Source organism: Heteronotia binoei, chromosome 1 (genome assembly GCF_032191835.1).
Source record: "Heteronotia binoei isolate CCM8104 ecotype False Entrance Well chromosome 1, APGP_CSIRO_Hbin_v1, whole genome shotgun sequence".
Lineage (NCBI taxonomy): Eukaryota > Metazoa > Chordata > Lepidosauria > Squamata > Gekkonidae > Heteronotia > Heteronotia binoei.
Window position 1 is genome coordinate 279165074 of NC_083223.1, and position 20794 is coordinate 279185867.

Below are 20794 nucleotides of genomic sequence, written 5' to 3' on the forward strand. Positions count from 1 at the left end.
CACCTCCCCCTAAATTCACAGGATCCTCATTGCTGCCAGGTGGCCATCTAGCCTCTGTTTAGAAACCTCCAAGGAAGGAGAGCCCCCCACCTCCCGAGGAGGAAGCCTGTGGAGTCCTAGGGTTGGAAGCGAAGGGATTCTCTCCCAAGGCCAACGGGAGGGACTGGGAGACAGCCCAGGAGGAGAGGGAGCCGGGCGGATTCCTCCTTGAGGAAACATGCAGCTTCCTGCTCTCCCAATCACCAGCCAGCGGCGCCGTGTGATGACGACACCAGTGGGGGCGCTCCACTCCCAACCAATCACCAGCCAGTGCTGTGAGATGACGACAGCGGGCAGCGCCGAGCACTGTTGGCTGCTGGGAAAGCGAGGCAGGCAGGCGCAGGCAGCGGTGAATGGGAGGTAAGGGCTGCGGGGCGCGGCTGAGCAGAGCTGATGTGTGGGGCTTCCTTCAGGTAGGCGGGCAAGGCTTGGTGTGGCTGCCCTGCGGCCAGGGGGCGCCCCAGGCAGCCGCCTACTTGGAATCATAGAAAACTAGAGCTGGAAGGGACCTCCAGGGTCATCTAGTCCAACCCCCTGCACAATGCAGGAAACCCACAAACACCTCCCCCTAAATTCACAGGATCCTCATTGCCAAATCATTAATGATTTGGAGTTGGGAGTAAGCAGTGAAGTGCCCAAATTTACAGTTGACACTAAATTGTTCAGGGTGGGGAGAACCAGAGAGGATTCTGAGGCACTCCAAAGGGATCTGTTGAGGCTGGGTGAGTGGGCGTCAACGTGGCAGATGAGGTTCAATGTGGCCAAGTGCAAAGTAATGCACATTGGGGCCAAGAATCCCAGCTACAAATACAAGTTGATGGGGTGTGAACTGGCAGTGACTGACCAAGAGAGAGCTCTTGGGGTTGTGGTAGATAACTCACTGAAAATCTCAAGACAGTGTGCGATTGCAATAAAAAAGGCCAACGCCATGCTGGGAATTATTAGGAAGGGAATTGAAAACAAATCAGCCAGTATCATAATGCCTCTGTATAAATCGATAGTGCGGTCTCATTTGGAATCCTGTGTGCAATTCTGGTCACCGCACCTCAAAAGAGATATTATAGCATTGGAAAAAGTGCAGAAAAGGGCAACTAGGATTATTACAAGGTTGGAACACTTTCCCTATGAAGAAAGGTTAAAACGCTTGGGGTTCTTTAGCTTGGAGAAACATCGATTGAGGGGTGATATGATAGTTGTTTACAAGATTACACATGGGATAGAGAGGGTAGAGAAAGAAGTACTTTTCTCCCTTTCTCACAATGTGGGCATTCAATGAAATTGCTGAGCAGTAGGTTTAGAACTGATAAAAGGAAGTACTTCTTCACCAAAGCGTGTCTTACACATGGAATTCATTGCCACAGGAGGTGGTGGCGGCTACAAGCATAGCCAGCTTCGAGATTGGATAAATATGGAGCGAACTGATAAAAGGAAGTACTTCTTCACCAAAGCGTGTCTTACACATGGAATTCATTGCCACAGGAGGTGGTGGCGGCTACAAGCATAGCCAGCTTCGAGATTGGATAAATATGGAGCAGAGGTCCATCAGTGGCTATTAGCCAGAGAGTATTGTTGGAACTCTGTGTCTGGGGCAGTGATGCTCTGTATCCTTGGTGATTGTAGTGGAGGGGGCACAGTGGGAGGGCTTCTAGTGTCCTGGTCCCACTGATGGCTCCTGCTTTTTTTGGCTACTGTGTGACACAGAGTGTTGGACTGGATGGGCCATTGGCCTGATCCAACATGTCTTCTCTTATGTGACACAGAGTGTTGCATTGGAGGGGCCATTGGCCTGATCCAACATGGCTTCTCTTATGTGACACAGAGTGTTGCATTGGAGGAGCCATTGGCCTGATCCAACATGGCTTCTCTTATGTTCTTATGTTGGACTTGATGGGCCACTGGCCTGATACAACATGGCTTCTGTTATGTTGTTATGGACCTCCTGATGGCACCTGGTTTTTTTGGCCACTGTGTGACACAGAGTGTTGGACTGGATGGGCCACTGGCCTGATACAACATGGCTTCTCTTATGTTCTCAAGTGACACAGAGTGTTGGACTGGATGGGCCATCAGCCTGATCCAACATGGCTTCTCTTATGTTCTTCTAGTAGTGACGAAAGCCATGAGGAAAACTCAAGGTTTTCAGGCTCCCCAAAATCCAGGATCTAATCAAGTGAATCCCACAGTTCAGAAAGGGACCTCCATTGTTTTTGGAGGTGTTGTTCTTCTTACCTAACACTTTATGTCTATTGAAGTGATACATACAGTGGTTAAGAGGTCACGAGTCCCTGTGGTCATTTGGGGGTCCAGCTCTCCTTAAGAATTAGCCCCTTGCCAGACTGAACCCATGTAAGGTGGGCTAAGCTTTTAACTTTCTTAGAACCAGAGATGGCCAACTTTCCCAAAGAACCCTGGAGGTATATCTAAAATCTCTTGGTATGTAATATAGCAAAATGATATGAAACCTGGTCTGCAAGCCACAGCAAACCCTCTTGAGCTGACCTGCCAAGGCGATTCTCAGATTCTCTCCTTGTGATAACCTTACAGTCTCTGTCTCTCCTTCCCTCTAGAAAGAAGTCTGTCTTCATAGCCGAGTCACTCAAGGTATCTTTACCCAGCTGGAGGTGACCCAAGAGCAGGCGAAGGAGATGGAAGAGCAGCACCCAGGAGAACTTGGAGGTGGCACGATATCGAGCAGAGGCCCCCATCGCACCCAAGCTGGGAGTGGTGCTGCTGAATTACAGGAAAACACTGTGCCAGCTATGTCTTTCCAGGTCATGCCTATCTCAGACGTGCATTGCCAACGCTTCCGGCAGTTCCTCTACCGAGAGGCGGATGGGCCCCGAGAGGTTTGCAGCCAGCTCCATCGACTCAGCAACCGCTGGTTGAAGCCAGAGAGGCGCTCCAAAAAGGAGATCCTGGACGTGGTGGTCCTGGAGCAGTTCCTCGCCATCCTGCCCCTGGAAGTGCAACGCTGGGTCAGAGAATGTGGGCCAGAGAGCAGCTGCCAGGCGGTGGCCTTGGCTGAAGGCTTCCTGCTGAGTCAGGCCGAGGAGGAGAGGCCGACAGAGCAGGTGAGGGGGTTCCTTCCAGGGATGTCCCATTCAAATCACATTTCCCTGACCTGATCCTAAAGTTCCCCTGAGAGATATTTTTCCGCGTGGTTTCTTCTTTTGAAAGATATAATACTTACTGGACTCAAGCAAGATATAAATTGTTCTATTTCCCCAAGTGTTAATCCTCCGTATGGAAAATGAACAGCCTCCTTCGGCAGCCTCTTCTGCTAGGGAATTTCTTATCCCCCCGGATATCTCACCAGGTGCGGCTGGAAGGGTGCAGAGTCCAGGGACGGCAAACAACAGCAAAAATGGGCTCCTGTGTTAAAACAGTCACAGCTATAGAAAAGACAGGGAAATGCACTCCTCATACAATTCAGTATCATACATCACAGTGAACTTCGTATGTTTTGTGCAGCATTAAATATGTAGCTATATGCAATTACTGTGTTAATACAAAACGTTCAAGAGCAGCTTGGGCTTGTCAGATGCATAAATTTTAGGTCAGAGCGGCCACTTTTGGAACTGTGGAAGACTTTACCGTTCCATACGAGTTCTTGGTGAGGAGCAAATCTTGAAAACGACCTCACTTCTGGTGGAAACGGTCGTTGGGCAAGGGGCCCCAAGAGCAAGAGACTTCAGCGTCTTTCGAAGAGTTTCATTGTCTCCCAGAGTTTTTTGTCTTGTTAAATAATTCCTTGAGCACTCTGAAGGACTTTTGTATTTTAGAGTGGACTCGTTTAATGAGATATGGACTGAGTAACCTACTTCTAGAGACAAAAGACTTGAACGTTTTGTATTGATGGAGTCATTGCATATAGTTTCATATTTGTTGTTGTTGTTCTGTCGCAGTCGAGTCCAACTCTTTGCGACCCCATGGACAAAGTCATGCCAGGCCCTCCTGTCTTCTACCATCCTCCGAAGTCTGCTAGTTTCATACTTACTGTTGTATAAAACATATATAGTCCACTGTGATATAAGGTGTTGAATTGTATGAGGCGTGCATTTTCCTGTGTTCTATATAGCTGAGTACGGGAGTGGGGCGGGAAACGTTGCTCGCTCTCTTTTCCATTCCATCTCTTTCCGTTCTCCCTGGCTGCTGTTCCAGGTGTGGGGACCATCCGTGGAGAGAGACGCAGCATTCCCCGAGGCGGAAGAAGCTTCCCTGGAGCGAAAGCAGAGGGCGCAGACCCTGGAGGGTGCCCAAGATGCCCTCTCCTGTGGTAAGGTCCCATTTTGCCTGCATGCGGTTGGGGGCCCCTGTGAACGGGATGGGTAGAGATTTCAGGACAGGAAAAGAATTAAATACTTCTTCACATAACAAACAGCACTCAATGCCTACGAACTGCGATTCTTCTTGAAGGGGATTGGAGAAAATTATAGAGATGGTACATTCCTCCCATTCATTGAAATTTTCATATCTCACCTTCCTTCCGTAAAAGGAAGTCAGGGTGGCTCAAGAAAGAAAATAAAAGGCAGACAGACCTGGGCAGAGCTATTCCACCTGGTGGGCACAGGGAGCCTCTGCCTCTTAGGGCAGCACTGAGCACTGAAAGCCAGTTCCTAGGGGCCAGTAATCATGGGGAAATGTGGCTTCTGTGCCAGGCTTCTAGGGGCACTGGGAAGGCCCTGCGGGGAATAGGATGCTGAGGTAGGAATGAGAGGCTGTGGTCTGGCACCCCAGGAGATCGGGGGGAGGCCTTAGCTTGACGCTGATATTACCCTGGCTTCTCCAGAAATGCTCAAGTGATGTCTGGTTTTTGGCTGAATGTGATGGTGACATGTCATGTGCTGTCATTTCCAGTCCCTTTTCCCACCACTAAACCTGACCAGAAGCCCCAGCAAGCAGGAGAACGGGATTCCTGGGCTTTTGGTCTGATCCAGCAGGGATTCTGTGACCTTTGAACTCCAGAGTTCATAGGGCATATTTTAAGTCTCACAGAAGCCTGAAATATGTTGGTGGCCTGTGTCACCCCTGAGGCTCATGCGTACTTCTCTTCTGCCTCTCCCAGAATTGAGTAAAAGAATGCGTTGCGTGTCCGCAGGGCAAGGTTTCAGCCTCCTGGGAAGGGAGTGTGTGAAGAGGGGAACAAACCAGCCAATGGAGTAGGAAGTCACAACAAACACCCTTCCTCCTTTCTTCTTTCTTCTTTCTCCTTCCTCCACAGGTAGCGGAGAGATGCTGTTGAGTCCTCATATTTTTGGGGGTGTGGAAACAGTCCAGGTAGGGGAAATAAACGGAATAGCCTTGGGTGGCTTTTGCTCCTGCAGTTTCTACAATGCTCCAGGAGAGAGAGGCTATCCCCAAGACAAGCCTTACATCCTGTACCCTTTAGAGCAGTCCCTTCCAGTGTGCAGTCTCTGAGGACTAAATCTGCTTGTTCTTTCAGCGTCCCTTTTCCTTTGAGGAGGTGTCTGTGCGTTTCACTCCAGCAGAATGGACCCTGCTGGACCCAGGCCAGAGAAGTCTTTACAGGGAAGTCATGCGGGAGAACTATTGGAGCATCATCTCTCTGAGTAAGGAAGATCTTCCACGAGTGCTGAAGTTAGAACTTGAACAGCAGTACATCTTTTTGAGGACTTTCTAGCTCCTTGCTCAGTGTTGTGGCCTTCGCCCAAGCCAGAGAAATTGTCCTGGTCAGAGGCCAGAGGCAAAGGTGGGGATGAGAGACTGGTATGTAGCAGCTGCAGGCCAACAAGCCAGACATGTCCAGGTGCTCACACAAATCCCAGAGCTGGGGGTGGCTCTGGATCGGCTGTTGGTGGTGAGTGTTGGGCAGCCTGCAGCTCACCAGCCTGTTTGCTGGCTTCTGCAGACTCAGAGCCAGCCATATGTGGCTCCCTTTCTCCTGAGAAGTCCTCTCCCCCAGGGGACTTTGTGAAGGGCTCAGGCTGGCCCACACAGAGACGCTGGGAAAGACTCTGGGAGGGGCCAGATCCTCATTTCTCTCTTGCTAAAATTTACAACACCCCCTCTACTCTCAGCGATGGGATTATAAACATCCCCTTGAACTGAGATCTGGAAATGATCCTGTTAAGAACCCAAGCCTAGGTCCCCCTGGGTTACTAGTCTTTGTACCGGAACAGCACCCAGTTCAGTCGGTTCACAAGGAGAGTGGACACAAGTCAAGCAGGGACTTTTAAAACTATATAAAGATTTATACAGAATGTAAAAACAAGTCATCTACAGTTCTAAAGATTTATGAAGGATGTAAAAACAAGTCATCTACAGCTCACTTACCCAGTTCAGCAACAGAAAAATCTTATGTTCATGAAATGTCTGGCATTAAGTGGTACCTCTCCTTACAGCATAAGTATTCCAGCTGTAGCCTAAGTTACTCTACATAAAACAGTTCATCAGAACAAAGGAAGAAACATCCAAGTGCATCAGCATGGCATGAGCATAGAGTCTGCATGGCTTCTCTCTGGTCTATACCGGTATTTTACTTTCCACCCCTCTAGGATCAGGTGGCTCAAATGAGCCAATCAAGGGTCCTCCAAGATGAATCTTCCATAGGCTGGTAGCACCATTCCCCTCCCCCCTCCATCCTGATTACACAGCGGGATTAATCTCACAGTTAACCCATTACCAGAGTCTTGAGTCTGGCCTTGAAAGAGATAAGGATCTTACCTGCAGGGAGAGTCAAATCACGAACACCTGCAAGGCAGACCAGGCCGCTTAAGAATCCCGTTACGCCTTGCAGGGAAGTGGGGTGCTTTGCCTCACAGATCCGTCCCACTTGTACCAGTTGGGGTTATGGGCTATGATCTCGACCACGGTTCCATCCTCCCAGAAGAATTTTTACTCTTGAATTTCTTTCCTTCCCCATATAAGAATGATCTCTCTCTCCCTCTCTCTTTATCTGTGTGTGTGTGTGTGTGCAAAAGAAGACCGAAGTGTAAGAGAGACGTTGGTGGAGAAAGACAAGAGTCTCGCATCTGAAGAAAGGCTGCAGGGTTTCTCGGGAGGATCCCAAGAACATGTTTCCTTCCCAAAGGAGGTGACTGACGGTGAGTACCCTTCAGGGTTATGTCAAGAGAGCAGGCAAGGAATAACCATGGAAATTTCTCATTCACTTCTGAGCAACATTTGACTTGGTACAGTCCTACAGCCTGCTGGGTAAAGAGGCCTTTTGGGAACTGGGATTTGGAGGGTCAGGAGTTCCTTCTGAGCAAGAGCTGCGGCTCTTGAGGGGTTGAGGGATCCTTAAATATAATATATCCTAGGTACGTTGGGGGGGGGGTTATGTCCAGGAAAGCTGGAGGAGGTGAAAGGGCCATCAATCCTTTCTTCCTGAAGTCACGTGGGTGCTTTGAGATCTTACCTGCCCCCTCAGGCATTAATGGGATTTCTTTATTCCAGCAGAGGATGATCAGAAGAATGAAGAGGGTGATGAACTTGATCAGCAGTTGCCAGAAGGAGTTAAGAATGAAGACTTGAGAGAAAACATCAGGAGTCGAGGCAGACCTAAGAGAATGAAAGTCAGGCATATAATTGAGAAAAGAGATGTAAGATGGCGTATTGTACATTTTCCAAATCAGAGAATAATAAAGGCAAGTACATCCATTCAATGTGGAAAGTATTTCAAAAGTAGATCGGAGTTCCTTGTGCACCAAAGAACCCACAGAGGCGAGAAACGCTTTGGCCATCTTCAAGAACATAGAAAAAGCCACACAGGGGAGAAACCTTTTGAATGCTCAGAGTGTAAAAAGAGATTCACTCACAGTAGCATTCTTCAAAGCCATCAGAGAACCCACACAGGGGAGAAACCTTTTGAATGCTCAGAGTGTAAAAAGAGATTCAGTCACAGTAGCCATCTTCAAAGGCATCAGAGAACCCACATAGGGGAGAAACGTTTTGAATGCTCAGAGTGTGGAAAGAGATTCAGTCAGAGTGGCAATCTTCAAACGCATCAGAGAACGCACACAGGGGAGAAACCTTTTGAATGCTCAGAGTGTGGAAAGAGATTCAGTCAAAGTGCCAGTCTTCAAAGCCATCAGAGAACCCACACAGGGGAGAAACCTTTTGAATGCTCAGAGTGTGGAAAGAGATTCAGTCACATTGCCAGTCTTCAAAGCCATCAGAGAACCCACACAGGGGAGAAACCTTTTGAATGCTCAGAGTGTGGAAAGAGATTCAGTGACAGTGGCTATCTTCAAAAGCATCAGAGAACCCACACGGGGGAGAAACCTTTTGAATGCTCAGAGTGTGGAAAGAGATTCAGTCACAGTGGCAGTCTTCAAAGCCATCAGAGAACCCACACAGGGGAGAAACCTTTTGAATGCTCAGAGTGTAAAAGGAGATTCACTCGCAGTAGCATTCTTCAAAGGCATCAGAGAACCCACACAGGGGAGAAACCTTTTGAATGCTCGGAGTGTGGAAAGAGATTCAGTGACAGTGGCTATCTTCGAAAGCATCAGAGAACCCACACGGGGGAAAAACCTTTTGACTGCTCAGAGTGTAAAAAGCGATTCACTCGCAGTAGCATTCTTCAAAGCCATCAGAGAACCCACACAGGGGAGAAACCTTTTGAATGCTCAGAGTGTAAAAAGAGATTCACTCGCAGTAGCATTCTTCAAAGTCATCAGAGAACGCACACAGGGGAGAAACCTTTTGAATGCTCAGAGTGTGGAAAGAGATTCAGTCAAAGTGCCAGTCTTCAAAGTCATCAGAGAACCCACACAGGGGAGAAGCCTTTTGAATGCTCAGAGTGTGGAAAGAGATTCAGTAACAGTGGCCATCTTCAAAGGCATTATAGAACCCACGTGTGGAGAAACGCCATTTTAGTCAATGTAGGTGCTTCATTGGGAGGGAAAACATGAAACTCCTAAGCAGGCTTTGGCCTAGCCTTCCCCTCACTCCCCCCTCCCTTTCAGAGCCAAACCAACAACTCTAGGGGGAAAGTCTCCTAGAGCGGCAGGAAGTTCTTTTGTTCTTGGCATGTGTTAGGCAGGAAGAGAGGTCAGTTCTCAGCTAGTACTCAACGGAGAAGGATGTGAGGCTGGGAGCTCCTGCCTGGGGAAGAGGCCCATTTACGCAGGAAAAGGCCCCCAGGTAGTCAGACCAAGTAAGTCGTCCACAAGACAGGACCAGTTTAGACCAGGGACAATAGGATTAGTTTATAATCAACTTTTCTTTGTCATGCTGTTTGCTGTGCTGTGCTAACCATTTACAAGCAACTGTTTTTGTTTTGTTCTTCTTTTCTTTTCTTTTTCTCTTTTAATTAAATATTTTTACTGTTTTAAATGCTGGCAGTCCATCTCTGTACCACATAGATCCCCGACCGCTCAGACCACGCTACTTTATGAAGGGGGCCCCGGGGAAGGGGGAAGGCATGCAGTTGGATAAGGTGCCAATCCTCCAGGGGTGCCCCAAAGAAGTGCTGAGGTCTCTGTGAAACCCAAGTACAGGGTGGCAGAGGACCTTGAGGCCTGGCCTCATAGCTGGAGAGGGGGATTGGGAGTCCTGTTCCTCTCAATCTGAACCCCTAGACTGAGCAGGTGGTGGCAGCGAGCCCAAGGGGCAGGAGGAGAAATAGCTCCCTCCAGGAGTTGGCGACTCAATAGGGAGCTGACGGGACCGGGTCTGAAGGCAGAATCGGGCCGGTTCCGTCACACCACACAAGGGAGAAACCTTTTGAATGCTCAGAATGTGGAAATAGCCATCAGAGAACCCACACAGGGGAGAAGCCTTTTGAATGCTGAGAGTGTGAAAAGAGATTCTGTCAGAGTGGCAGTCTTAAAAGCCATCAGAGAACCCACACAGGGGAGAAACCTTTTGAATGTTCAGTGTGGAAAGAGATTCAGTCGGAGCAGCCATGTTCAAAGGCATCAGAGAACCCACACAGGGGAGAAAACGTTTGAATGTTCAGAGTGAGGAAAGAGATTCAGTTACAGTGGCCATCTTAAAAGCCATCAGAGAAACCCACACAGGGTAAAAATCTTTTGAATGCTCAGAGTGTACAAAGATTCAGTCAGAGTGGCAGTCTTCAAAAGCATCAGAGAACCCACACAGGAGAAACCTTTTGAATGCTCAGAGTGTGGAAAGAGATTCAGGCAGAGTGGCCATCTTAAAAGCCATCAGAGAGCCCACACAGGGGAGAAACCTTTTGAATGCTCAGAGTGTGGAAAGAGATTCAGTCACATTGGCCATCTTAAAAGCCATCAGAGAGCCCACACAGGCGGGAAAACTTGAATGCTCAGTGTGTGGAAAGAGATTCAGTCACAGTGGCCATCTTAAAAGTCATCAAAGAGCCCACACAGGGGAGAAACCTTTTGAATGCTCAGAGTGTGGAAAGAGATTAAGTCACACTGGCCATCTTAAAAGCCATCAGAGAGCCCACACAGGCGAGAAAACTTTTGAATGCTCAGTGTGTAAAATGAGATTCTGTCAGTGGCCATCTTAAAAACCATCAGAATACCCACACAGGGGAGTAACCTTTTGAATGCTCCGAGTGTGAAATGAGATTCTGTCAGAGTGGCCATCTTAAAAACCATCAGAATACCCACACAGGGGAGTAACCTTTTTTTCCCCCAAGTTTAAATTTTTTTTATTAATTAATAAAAACACAATTCTACAAACATCAACTATAACAATAACAATATCTATAACACAAGCCATCCTGTTTTGTATATGATATATATAAATATCTAGTAAAAAGCAAAATCTAAGTATTTATCCGGTAATTTACAAAGTGCACTTTTGTCAGTTTGTACATAGGCAAAAAAATGAAACCATTTCTCTATAAACATATTCTTCTCGCTTCCTTTGTCAAATGCTTCTGAATTTTGTATACAACCAGCTATTTTATCCATCACTATTAGGTCCCAAATTTTAAGAAACCATTTACGTTTAGAAGGTAGAACTGAAGCTTTCCATTGATGAGCTATTAATAATTTTGCTGCTAAAATAAGCATAGATGCCAATTCTTTCTTATGTTTTGGTATTTCCAAATTATTCCATAGGTTAAGCAATATTGATTCAGGGGAGAAGGGCACCTTATGATTTATAATACGTTCAATCGTGGGTAAGATTTTCTTCCAGAATTCCAAAACAACAGGACATTCCCACCAACAGTGGATAAATGAGCCAATATGGCTGCACCCTCTCCAGCAGTTAGCATCTTTGGATCTTTTAGAATAAAAAATCTTCAGTGGTGTCAAGTACCATCTGGAGTAAATCTTAAAATTTTGTAGCCGCAAATTCAATATAGGGGTGTGGTATAAAGATGATGACCAGATGCTCAACCAATTTTCTATTGTAATTTTAGTCCCACAATCCTTATCCCAAGCTTTTACTATTGAGCTTTCTGTATTTATTTTAAAGTTACTTAGTTCTTTATAGATAATCGCAGTTTTTCCCTTGAGTTTAGGTTCCGGGTCCATCATGGCTTCTTCAAAGATTTTTAAAGGTCTGTTTAACTGGGACAAAATATTTGGGTTGTGTAATAAATGCTGTACCTGGTTGTATTGCATCCAGTTGGCCTTAAGATGGAATTTTCTTTCTAAATTTTTAACCGATCTCATTAAGTTATTTATAATTAAATGTTTGAATCTAAAAATACCTGCCTCTCTCCAGTTCTTAAAGCTTGCTTTTTCCTTTGCAGCTGGAAACCAATCTTGCCCCAAAAATACTGTTGCTGGGGAAGGATGAGGCGCTAGTATATTCCTATATTTGTCCCAAACATTCAAAGTTAATTTCAAAAATGGGTTCAATTGAATACTTGAACTACGTGAGCTAGGCCTATTCCAAATTGTTTCATATATTAAGTTTGGTTCTATAAAAGATTGTTCTATATGAACCCAGTCTTTTTCTGGGTGTGGAGTGGCATATAACAAAACATGTTTTAATTGAGCCGCCAAACAATATTTTTCCAGATCTGGAAGCGCCATTCCGCCTTGAGTTAAGGGTTTCACTAAGGTCGAATAGGCTATCCTATGTTTTTTCCCTGCCCATATAAAATTTAGAAGCAACGATTTCCATTTTTTAAAAATCTCAGGTTTAATAACTATGGGGAGGTTTTGAAATAAAAATAAAAATTTTGGTAGGATAAAGACCTTTAGTTGCTCTATTTTTTCTAATAAACAATGAAAGTTTCTCACAGTCTTTGAAAGTCGTTGTTATAGATTTTACTAGGGGGGTCAAAGTTTTCTCTAAATAAATTCTGTAGATCCAAAGGTATTAAAATTCCTAAATGTCTAAAGTTGGATTTAACCCATTTGAAATTAAATTTGTTTTTTAACTTAGACTCTAGATCAGGACCCAACCAAATAGGGTATATTTCTGATTTTTTGAAATTTATTGTGAAACCTGCGACTTTTCCGAACTCTTCAGTTAATGTCATTAATCTGGTTAAGGAAGGTAGTGGGTTTGTACAGTAGAAGATTGCATCGTCTGCAAATAGACTTACTTTATAGGAAGCATTTTGAGAGCCTTTATAGGAAGCATTTTGAGAGCCTTACGGCTAGGGCTAGGGGTTCTAAGGACAAGGCAAACAAAATTGGTGATAGGGGACATCCCTGTCTAGTTCCTCTTGATAGAGTCCATCTTTGTGAATTGTAGTTGTTAATGGACAAGAATGCTTTGGGCTCTTCATAAATAGCTTCTATAGAACGTAAAAAATTAGGGCCAAATCCCATGTTTCTAAGAACTGTTTTTAAAAAGAGAATTTCCACCTTGTCAAAGGCTTTTTCAGCGTCAAGAGACAGCATAACTGCCTCTAATTTAGTATTCTTACAATAATTGATGATGTTCAGAGTCTTTCTTATGTTATCAGTTATAGATCTTTCCGGAATAAAACCAGCTTGATCTTTATGAATGTAATTAGAAATGATTTTATTTAACCTGGCTGCTAAGGTAGAAGAAAAAATTTTGAAGTCGTGGTTAAGGATAGAGATTGGTCTATAGGAACTTACATTTAATTTATCCTTGTCTGGTTTAGGTAATACTATTACTTTCGCTTCTTTCCATGAATCAGGCATAGAGCCCTTTGAAAGTACCAAATTGCATGTTTCCAGGAGCGGATCCAGTATATCAGGTAGAAATTTTTTGTAAAATTCAGACGTTAAACCATCATTACCTGGCGCTTTATTATTTTTCATATTTTTTATGATTTTTTGCAGTTCAGTACTATCAATAGGTTTTTCAAGAAAAGAGAGGTGTTCTTCTGATATTTTAGTCTTAAAATTAATTTTTTTAAGGAATTCATCAATAGAACTCTGCTGAGGATTATTAGAGTTATATAAATTTCTATAGTAATCTAAAAATTGTGCTGTGATTTCTTTTGTTTTCAGGTGCAGTTCACCTTGTGGGGATCTTATAGCATAAATTAACGAAGAGGTTTTCTTTTGGGCTATTCTATGTTTCAATAATCTCAGATATTTAGGAGATTTAGTAATATATCTCTGTTTTAAATACATTAGTTGTTTTTGGATTTGAGATGTTTCAAGTACTTCTAGTTTCTTGCGTTCAAATTCTAGTTTTTTTAAGGTTCTTTTGCCTCCATATCTCATATGTCTTAGTTCTAGTGTTCTGATATTGTTTTGTAAATCACTTATGGTTTTTTGTTTATCTTTTTTATATTGAGTTGTTAAAGAGAGGAGGTTGCCTCTCATTACTGCTTTGAACGCATCCCAGACAACTTCTTGCTTTACACCACATGAAGAATTAAAACGAAAATATTCTTCAATCTGCTTCATAGCTGCATCACAAAAACTTTGTTCTTGCAGTAATAAAGAGTTTAAAGACCGTGAATGGCTAGTTTCCTCTGTGTTATGTATATCGACTGTAGCTGATATGATTGAGTGGTCTGACAGTGATTGAGAACCAATATCAGATTCAGTAGTGTGTTGTAGTAGGTCATTAGACATGAGTATATAATCAATACGAGAATAAATGTTGTGTACTGGTGAGAAAAAAAGAGTATTGCCTTACACCTGGATTCAGTACTCTCCAAACATCTTTTAGGTTATGTCTTAAGAAAAGGGATTGTAATTTGGACGTGGCAGGCACCCCTTTTGCTTCAAATTTGTTTTTGTATGTTTTATCTATCTTAGGATCATCTATTAGGGTGCGGTCTCCCCCAATCACTACTTCTCCTTGTTTGAACTCATTTAATTTAAAAAAAAAACAATTTCTAGGAACTCTATTTGATTATTGTTTGGGGCATAAATTGATGCTATTGTCAATGGCAATCCATCAAGATCACCCTTGATAAACAGAAATCTACCATGAGGATCCACTAAAGCGTTTTTACATTGGAAGGGGATATTTTTTGAGACCAGAATGGCAACTCCTCTTGCTTTTGATGAGCCTGGAGCTTGGAAGCTTTGTGAGAACCATTTGGAATTTAAAATGGAATCTTGATTTTTTACAATGAGTTTCTTGCAAACATTTACTTTCTCTTTATACATAAGGTTTGAGATTCTTTTGACCTTAATACAATTACCTAAGCCTCTACAATTCCATGAGGCTATTTTTATGTGTTTAGACATTTTGTGCACTGGACTGCTTCAACTTCCTTTTATATAACTCAACAGGACGGCCTATATGTATAGATTCACTAAAAAACAAGATAAGAACTGTAAACTTCAAAAAACTATTTGTATATGTACAAAATCCTCAACTAGTGGGATTCAGTTCTACACCTCTACCTGCAGAGAGGGTTAAGAGAGCTTTTAAGCATATAGCTCTCACAAAAGAACTGAGAGTATATCAACAAAATTACATTTATTCTAACTTGGTTGGAGGGCACTTTAAAAAATGTTAAGATTTAAAAGCGTGAGCTCCTCCTCCCTCCTATACTGTATAAAAGAATCTATGAACAACAATTATACTTATCCAAATTCATTAAATTAAATTAAAATAGAGGGATGGGTATTACATTTAATGGCTTAACTACATTGAATCTGTACTTACAACTCCAGCAGTCATGTAATACCCACTATCCATAAAATAAGAATATGTAATCATTTTATAACCAAAGAAATAAATAACAAGTACAACATATAGAATTCATTAACTGATTTGTCTGGAAGACTACCTTAATATTTATAACTAAAATTTCTTTTCAATGAAGTGCTTGCTTTACCAAAATTAAGTAATTAATTCTAAGTTCAACAACAATGATATATCCTAAGTCTAAATCTTGTTTAACTAAATATCTATTCAACAAATCAGTTTTTATCTCTGTAAATACTAACATAAGAACATAAGAGAAGTCATGTTGGATCAGGCCAACGGCCCATCAAGTCCAACACTCTGTGTCACACAGTGGCAAAAATTTTTATATACACACATACACTGTGGCTAATAGCCACTGATGGACCTGTGCTCCATATTTTTATCTAAACCCCTCTTGAAAGTGGCTATACTTGTGGCTGCCACCACCTCCTGTGGCAGTGAATTCCACATGTTAATCACCCTTTGGGTGAAGAAGTACTTCCTTTTATCCGTTTTAACCTGTCTGCTCAGCAATTTCATCGAATGCCCACGAGTTCTTGTATTGTGAGAAAGGGAGAAAAGTACTTCTTTCTCTACTTTCTCCATCCCATGCATTATCTTGTAAACCTCTATCAAGTCACCCCGCAGTCGACGTTTCTCCAAGCTAAAGAGTCCCAAGCGTTTCAACCTTTCTTCATAGGGAAAGTGCTCCAGCCCTTTAATCATTCTAGTCGCCCTTCTCTGAACTTTCTCCAATGCTATAATATCCTTTTTGAGGTGCGGCGACCAGAACTGCACACAGTACTCCAAATGAGACCGCACCATCGATTTATACAGGGGCATTATGATACTGGCTGATTTGTTTTCAATTCCCTTCCTAATAATTCCCAGCATGGCGTTGGCCTTTTTTATTGCAGACGCACACTGTCTTGACATTTTCAGTGAGTTATCTACCACGACCCCAAGATCTCTCTCTTGGTCAGTCTCTGCCAGTTCACACCCCATCAACTTGTATTTGTAGCTGGGATTCTTGGACCCAATGTGCATTACTTTGCACTTGGCCACATTGAACCGCATCTGCCACGTTGACGCCCACTCACCCAGCCTCAACAGATCCCTTTGGAGTTCCTCACAGTCCTCTCTGGTTCTCACCACCCTGAACAATTTAGTGTCATCCGCAAACTTGGCCACTTCACTGCTCACTCCCAACTCTAAATCATTTATGAACAAGTTAAAGAACATGTTAAAGTTAACATTTCTAATGAGTTAATACTCCCAAACAGTTAAACCCACCCATATATAATCCTATATCCGTTTTAAGTCTAAATCCTATAGTATTATTAATTTCATAATGAAATTTTTAACAATTAACTCATTTATAAAAATATATTAATAGGCTCATTTTTAAAGAAAAGCAGTTGATTTGTATACTTATTGAAAATAGGTTAGACGTTATATACCAGAGCAATTGAAATAAATTGATATAAAACAGTGTTGGATTTCAAGAAGAGGGTCAAGCCAGGCAAAAACCTTTAAGAACGATTTGTAGAACGGGGGCTCCGCCTCTTCCATGTCAGAACCTTATCGGTCCTTGCAAACTTATAGTACTCAAGTTCTGAACATAATTCTCTCCCCTCTAAGACACACACCTTATAAAGGAATGAATTTAGCAGCTTATAAGTCAAAGTGTTTTCTTGTAGTTTGTTCCCCCCTCCCTCCCAAAACAGAAATATATATGATATATATATATACTGTATATTTTAGGTTTTGCTGTATTTTAGAAAAGTAATCACTAGATGGCAGCAGTGTATCTCAGAGCTTCACTAAATTTAAACAGCTACGTTAAGTTAAAAAAAAAACCCATGTAAATCTTTAATAATTAATAAAGGGAGGGGAGGGGGTTGGGTGGGAAAGCAGCATCCACAACACATTACAGCCCGAAATAATTTACACCCTCTATGACTGAAGCATCATTAAATGTATCAGCTATGTCAGTTTTCCTTGCAGGAGAGGCTAAAATAAGGCATGCTTCGTTTGCTCACTCGAAAGAAAAACAGCAGATAGAGCTGGACTTTGGAAAAAAAAACCCCCAAGCAATCCAACTAGTCAGTTTAGTAGGTGATATTGATGTCAGTCTTTCAAATGCCATTATTCACCCAATAGCTGGAACGGAGCGGGCTGGGAAATGAGGTGAGATTGCATTGCAGGACGATGATGGGAGGATTCTGGCGAGGAATGATGAGATCCTTAGTGGCGTTGATCCCGGGCTTGTTCTATGCAGCCGCCGGTATGGGGAAGAGGCTGTGGGCCATGGCCAGGGTGACGGAGAGGACAGCGGGGAGCAGCCCGGAGCACTGCATGGTGGTCTGGAGCCTGCTGAGGGGGAGGAGGGAGAGGGGGGGAAGCGGAGGAGGCGGAAGAGGAGTTGTCTGCCGTCTCTCTCTCTCCCTCCCTCCCCCCCCTCCGACTCCCTTGCAAACTGAAACTTCTTTAAGAAGAAGAAGAAGATATTGGATTTATATCCCGCCCTCCACTCCAAAGAGTCTCAGAGCGGCTCACAATCTCCTTTACCTTCCTTCCCCACAACAGACACTCTGTGAGGTAGATGAAGATACTGGATTTATATCCTGCCCTCCACTCCGAAGAGTCTCAGAGCGGCTCACCATCTCCTTTCCCTTCCTCCCCCACAACAGACACCTTGTGAGGTAGATGAAGATATTGGATTTATATCCCGCCCTCCACTCCAAAGAGTCTCAGAGCGGCTCACAGTCTCCTTTCCCTTCCTCCCCCACAACAGACACCCTGTGAGGTAGATGAAGATATTGGATTTATATTCCGCCCTCCACTCCGAAGAGTCTCAGAGCGGCTCACAGTCTCCTTTCCCTTCCTCCCCCACAACAGACACCCGGTGAGGTAGATGAAGATATTGGATTTATATCCCGCCCTCCACTCCAAAGAGTCTCAGAGGGGCTCACAATCTCCTTTCCCAGAACTGCTTTCCCAGAACTCCTTTCCCAGAACAGACCAGAACTGCACACAGTACTCCAAATGAGACCGCACCATCGATTTATACAGGGGCATTATGATACTGGCTGATTTGTTTTCAATTCCCTTCCTAATAATTCCCAGCATGGCGTTGGCCTTTTTTATTGCAGACGCACACTGTCTTGACATTTTCAGTGAGTTATCTACCACGACCCCAAGACCTCTCTCTGGGTCAGTCTCTGCCAGTTCACACCCCATCAACTTGTATTTGTAGCTGGGATTCTTGGCCCTAATGTGCATTACTTTGCACTTGGCCACATTGAACCGCATCTGCCACGTTGACGCCCACTCACCCAGCCTCAACAGATCCCTTTGGAGTTCCTCACAATCCTCTCTGATTCTCACCACCCTGAACAATTTAGTGTCATCCGCAAACTTGGCCACTTCACAGCTCTCTCCCAACTCTAAATCATTTATGAACAAGTTAAAGAGCATGGGACCCAGTACCGAGCCCTGCGGCACCCCACTGCTTACCGTCCTCCACTGCGAAGACTGCCCATTTATACTCATTCTCTGCTTCCTATTACTCAGCCAGTTTTTGATCCACAAGAAGACCTGTCCTTTTACTCCATGACTCTCAAGCTTTCTAAGGAGCCTTTGATAAGGAACTTTATCAAAAGCTTTCTGGAAGTCAAGGTAAACAATATCTATCGGGTCTCCTTTGTCCACATGTTTGTTCACCCCCTCAAAGAAATGTAACAGGTTAGTGAGACAAGATCTTCCCTTACAGAACCCATGCTGAGTCTTCCTCAATAACCCGTGTTCATCAATGTGCCTACTCATTCTGTCCTTGATAATGGTTTCTACCAACTTTCCCGGTATTGAAGTGAGACTGACTGGCCTGTAATTTCCCGGATCTCCTCTGGAACCCTTTTTAAAGATGGGGGTGACATTTGCTACCTTCCAGTCCTCAGGAACGGAGGCAGATTTCAATGAAAGATTACATATTTTTGTTAGAAGATCCACAAGTTTAACTTTGAGTTCTTTCAGAACTCTCGGATGTATGCCATCCGGACCCGGTGACTTATTAGTTTTTAATTTGTCTATCAGTTGTAGGACCTCCTCTTTTGTCACCTCAATCTGACTCAGGTCTTTCAACACCCCTTCCAAAATTAGTGGTTCTGGGGAGGGCAAAAAGTTCTCATCTTCCACAGTGAAGACGGAGGCAAAAAATTGATTCAGCTTCTCAGCCATTTCCCTATCCTCCTTCAGTAATCCTTTTACCCCATGGTCATCCAAGGGCCCCACTGCCTCCCTGGCTGGTTTCCTACTTCTAATATATTTGAAGAAATTTTTATTGTTGGTCTTTATGTTTTTTGCAATATGCTCCTCACAGTCCCTTTTTGCCTGCCTGATCACAGTCTTGCATTTGATTTGCTACAGCCTGTGTTCCCTTTTACTAATCTGGTTTTGGACTGGTTTTCCACCGCTTAAAGGAGTCCTTCTTACCTTTTACAGCTTCCATTACTTTGTTTGTTAACCATGCAGGCCTATTCTTATGCCTGTTTGTGCCTTTCCTAACTTGTGGTATGTATTTTATCTGAGCTTCTAGGATTATAGTTTTAAATATTCTCCAAGCTTCCCCAAGGGTTTGGACCGTATTTACCTTTCCTTTCAGTTTCCTCCTCACATGCCTCCTCATCTCAGTGTATTTACCCCTTTTAAAGTTAAACGTGGTTGTGGCGGTCTTTTTGGACAACTCCCTATTTATACAAACGGTGAAATCAATAACATTATGGTCACTGCTCCCAAGCGGCGCAATCACTTTTACATCTCTCACCCAGTCTTGGGCATTACTTAGGACCAAATCCAGGATCGCCCCACCCCTGGTAGGTTCTGAGACCATCTGCTCCATACCACAGTCATTGAGAGCATCAAGAAACTCAATCTCTTTCTCTCGACCAGAACATATATTGACCCAATCAATCTGCGGGTAGTTAAGATCACCTATTACAACACAGTTTTTACGTTTAGCCGCTATCTTTAAGCCTTCCATCATATTATAATCGTCCTCTCTCTTTTGATTTGGTGGGCGATAACAAACTTCCATAGTTAAATTTCCTTTTGGGCCCTCTATTTCAACCCAAAACATTTCTAAAAGGGAATCTAATTCTCTGACCTCAGTCTTACTGGACTGTATATCCTCTCTGACATACAGAGCCACCCCACCTCCAACCCTTCCCTCCCTATCCTTCCGATATAACTTATATCCAGGAATCACCGTGCCCGACTGATTCTCCTCATTCCACCAAGTTTCTGAAATTCCCACAATGTCTATGTTTTCTCCCAACACTAAACATTCCAATTCACCAATTTTACTTCGAACACTTCTAGCATTTGCGTACAAACATCTATAATTTCCCAGGCAAGCTAGGCCCACCACCTTCCTCCTGCCGCCTCGAGACTCTGGCAGACAGTCCATACTGTTTGTCACCATCATAGTGGACAACTCTGGTCCGTTACCCGGTAGAAAAATAGCAGCCAACCCTTCATCTCTTTGAGACGAGTCCTCCCGAACCAGAGACATTTCCTCTCCTGTCGGCTTTCCCCCAAGATTTAGTTTAAAAACTGCTCTACCACCTTTTTGATTTTCAGCGCCAGCAGGCTTGTTCCATCTGGGGACAAGTGGAGACCGTCTCTTTTGTACAGCTCCCGCTTGTTCCAGAAAGCATCCCAGTGCCTAACAAACTTAAACCCTTCCTCCTGACACCATCGT

General features: G+C 43.9%; 2 protein-coding genes across 2 annotated transcripts in view; both read left to right on the forward strand.

The window, feature by feature from the left end:
- The first annotated feature begins 384 nt into the window (after positions 1-384).
- LOC132586016 (zinc finger protein 436-like) lies at positions 385-11833 on the forward strand. The gene is made up of 8 exons (XM_060257972.1): positions 385-452; positions 2607-3110; positions 4201-4315; positions 5261-5316; positions 5483-5609; positions 6984-7103; positions 7456-8858; positions 11699-11833. Exons 1-8 carry the CDS (start codon positions 393-395, stop codon positions 11831-11833), a joined length of 2520 nt encoding a protein of 839 aa, XP_060113955.1. The 5' UTR covers positions 385-392.
- Positions 11834-17244: 5411 nt separating this feature from the next.
- LOC132586100 (methanethiol oxidase-like) overlaps positions 17245-20794 on the forward strand; it is a 38018-nt gene continuing 34468 nt past the window's right edge. The window contains exon 1 of the mRNA XM_060258086.1: positions 17245-17397. Coding sequence (XP_060114069.1) covers positions 17245-17397 — 153 coding nt within the window. The remainder of the gene's footprint in view (positions 17398-20794) is intronic.

Bases quoted from the DNA above. Each gene is read 5' to 3' on its own strand.
- LOC132586016 (XM_060257972.1), top strand. From the start codon at position 393: ATGGGAGGTAAGGGCTGCGGGGCGCGGCTGAGCAGAGCTGATGTGTGG. The intron at 5,317-5,482 runs GTAGGGGAAATA...TTGTTCTTTCAG, and splicing joins GGGGTGTGGAAACAGTCCAG to CGTCCCTTTTCCTTTGAGGA. The intron at 8,859-11,698 runs GTGTGGAGAAAC...TTTCCTTTGCAG, and splicing joins AAAGGCATTATAGAACCCAC to CTGGAAACCAATCTTGCCCC.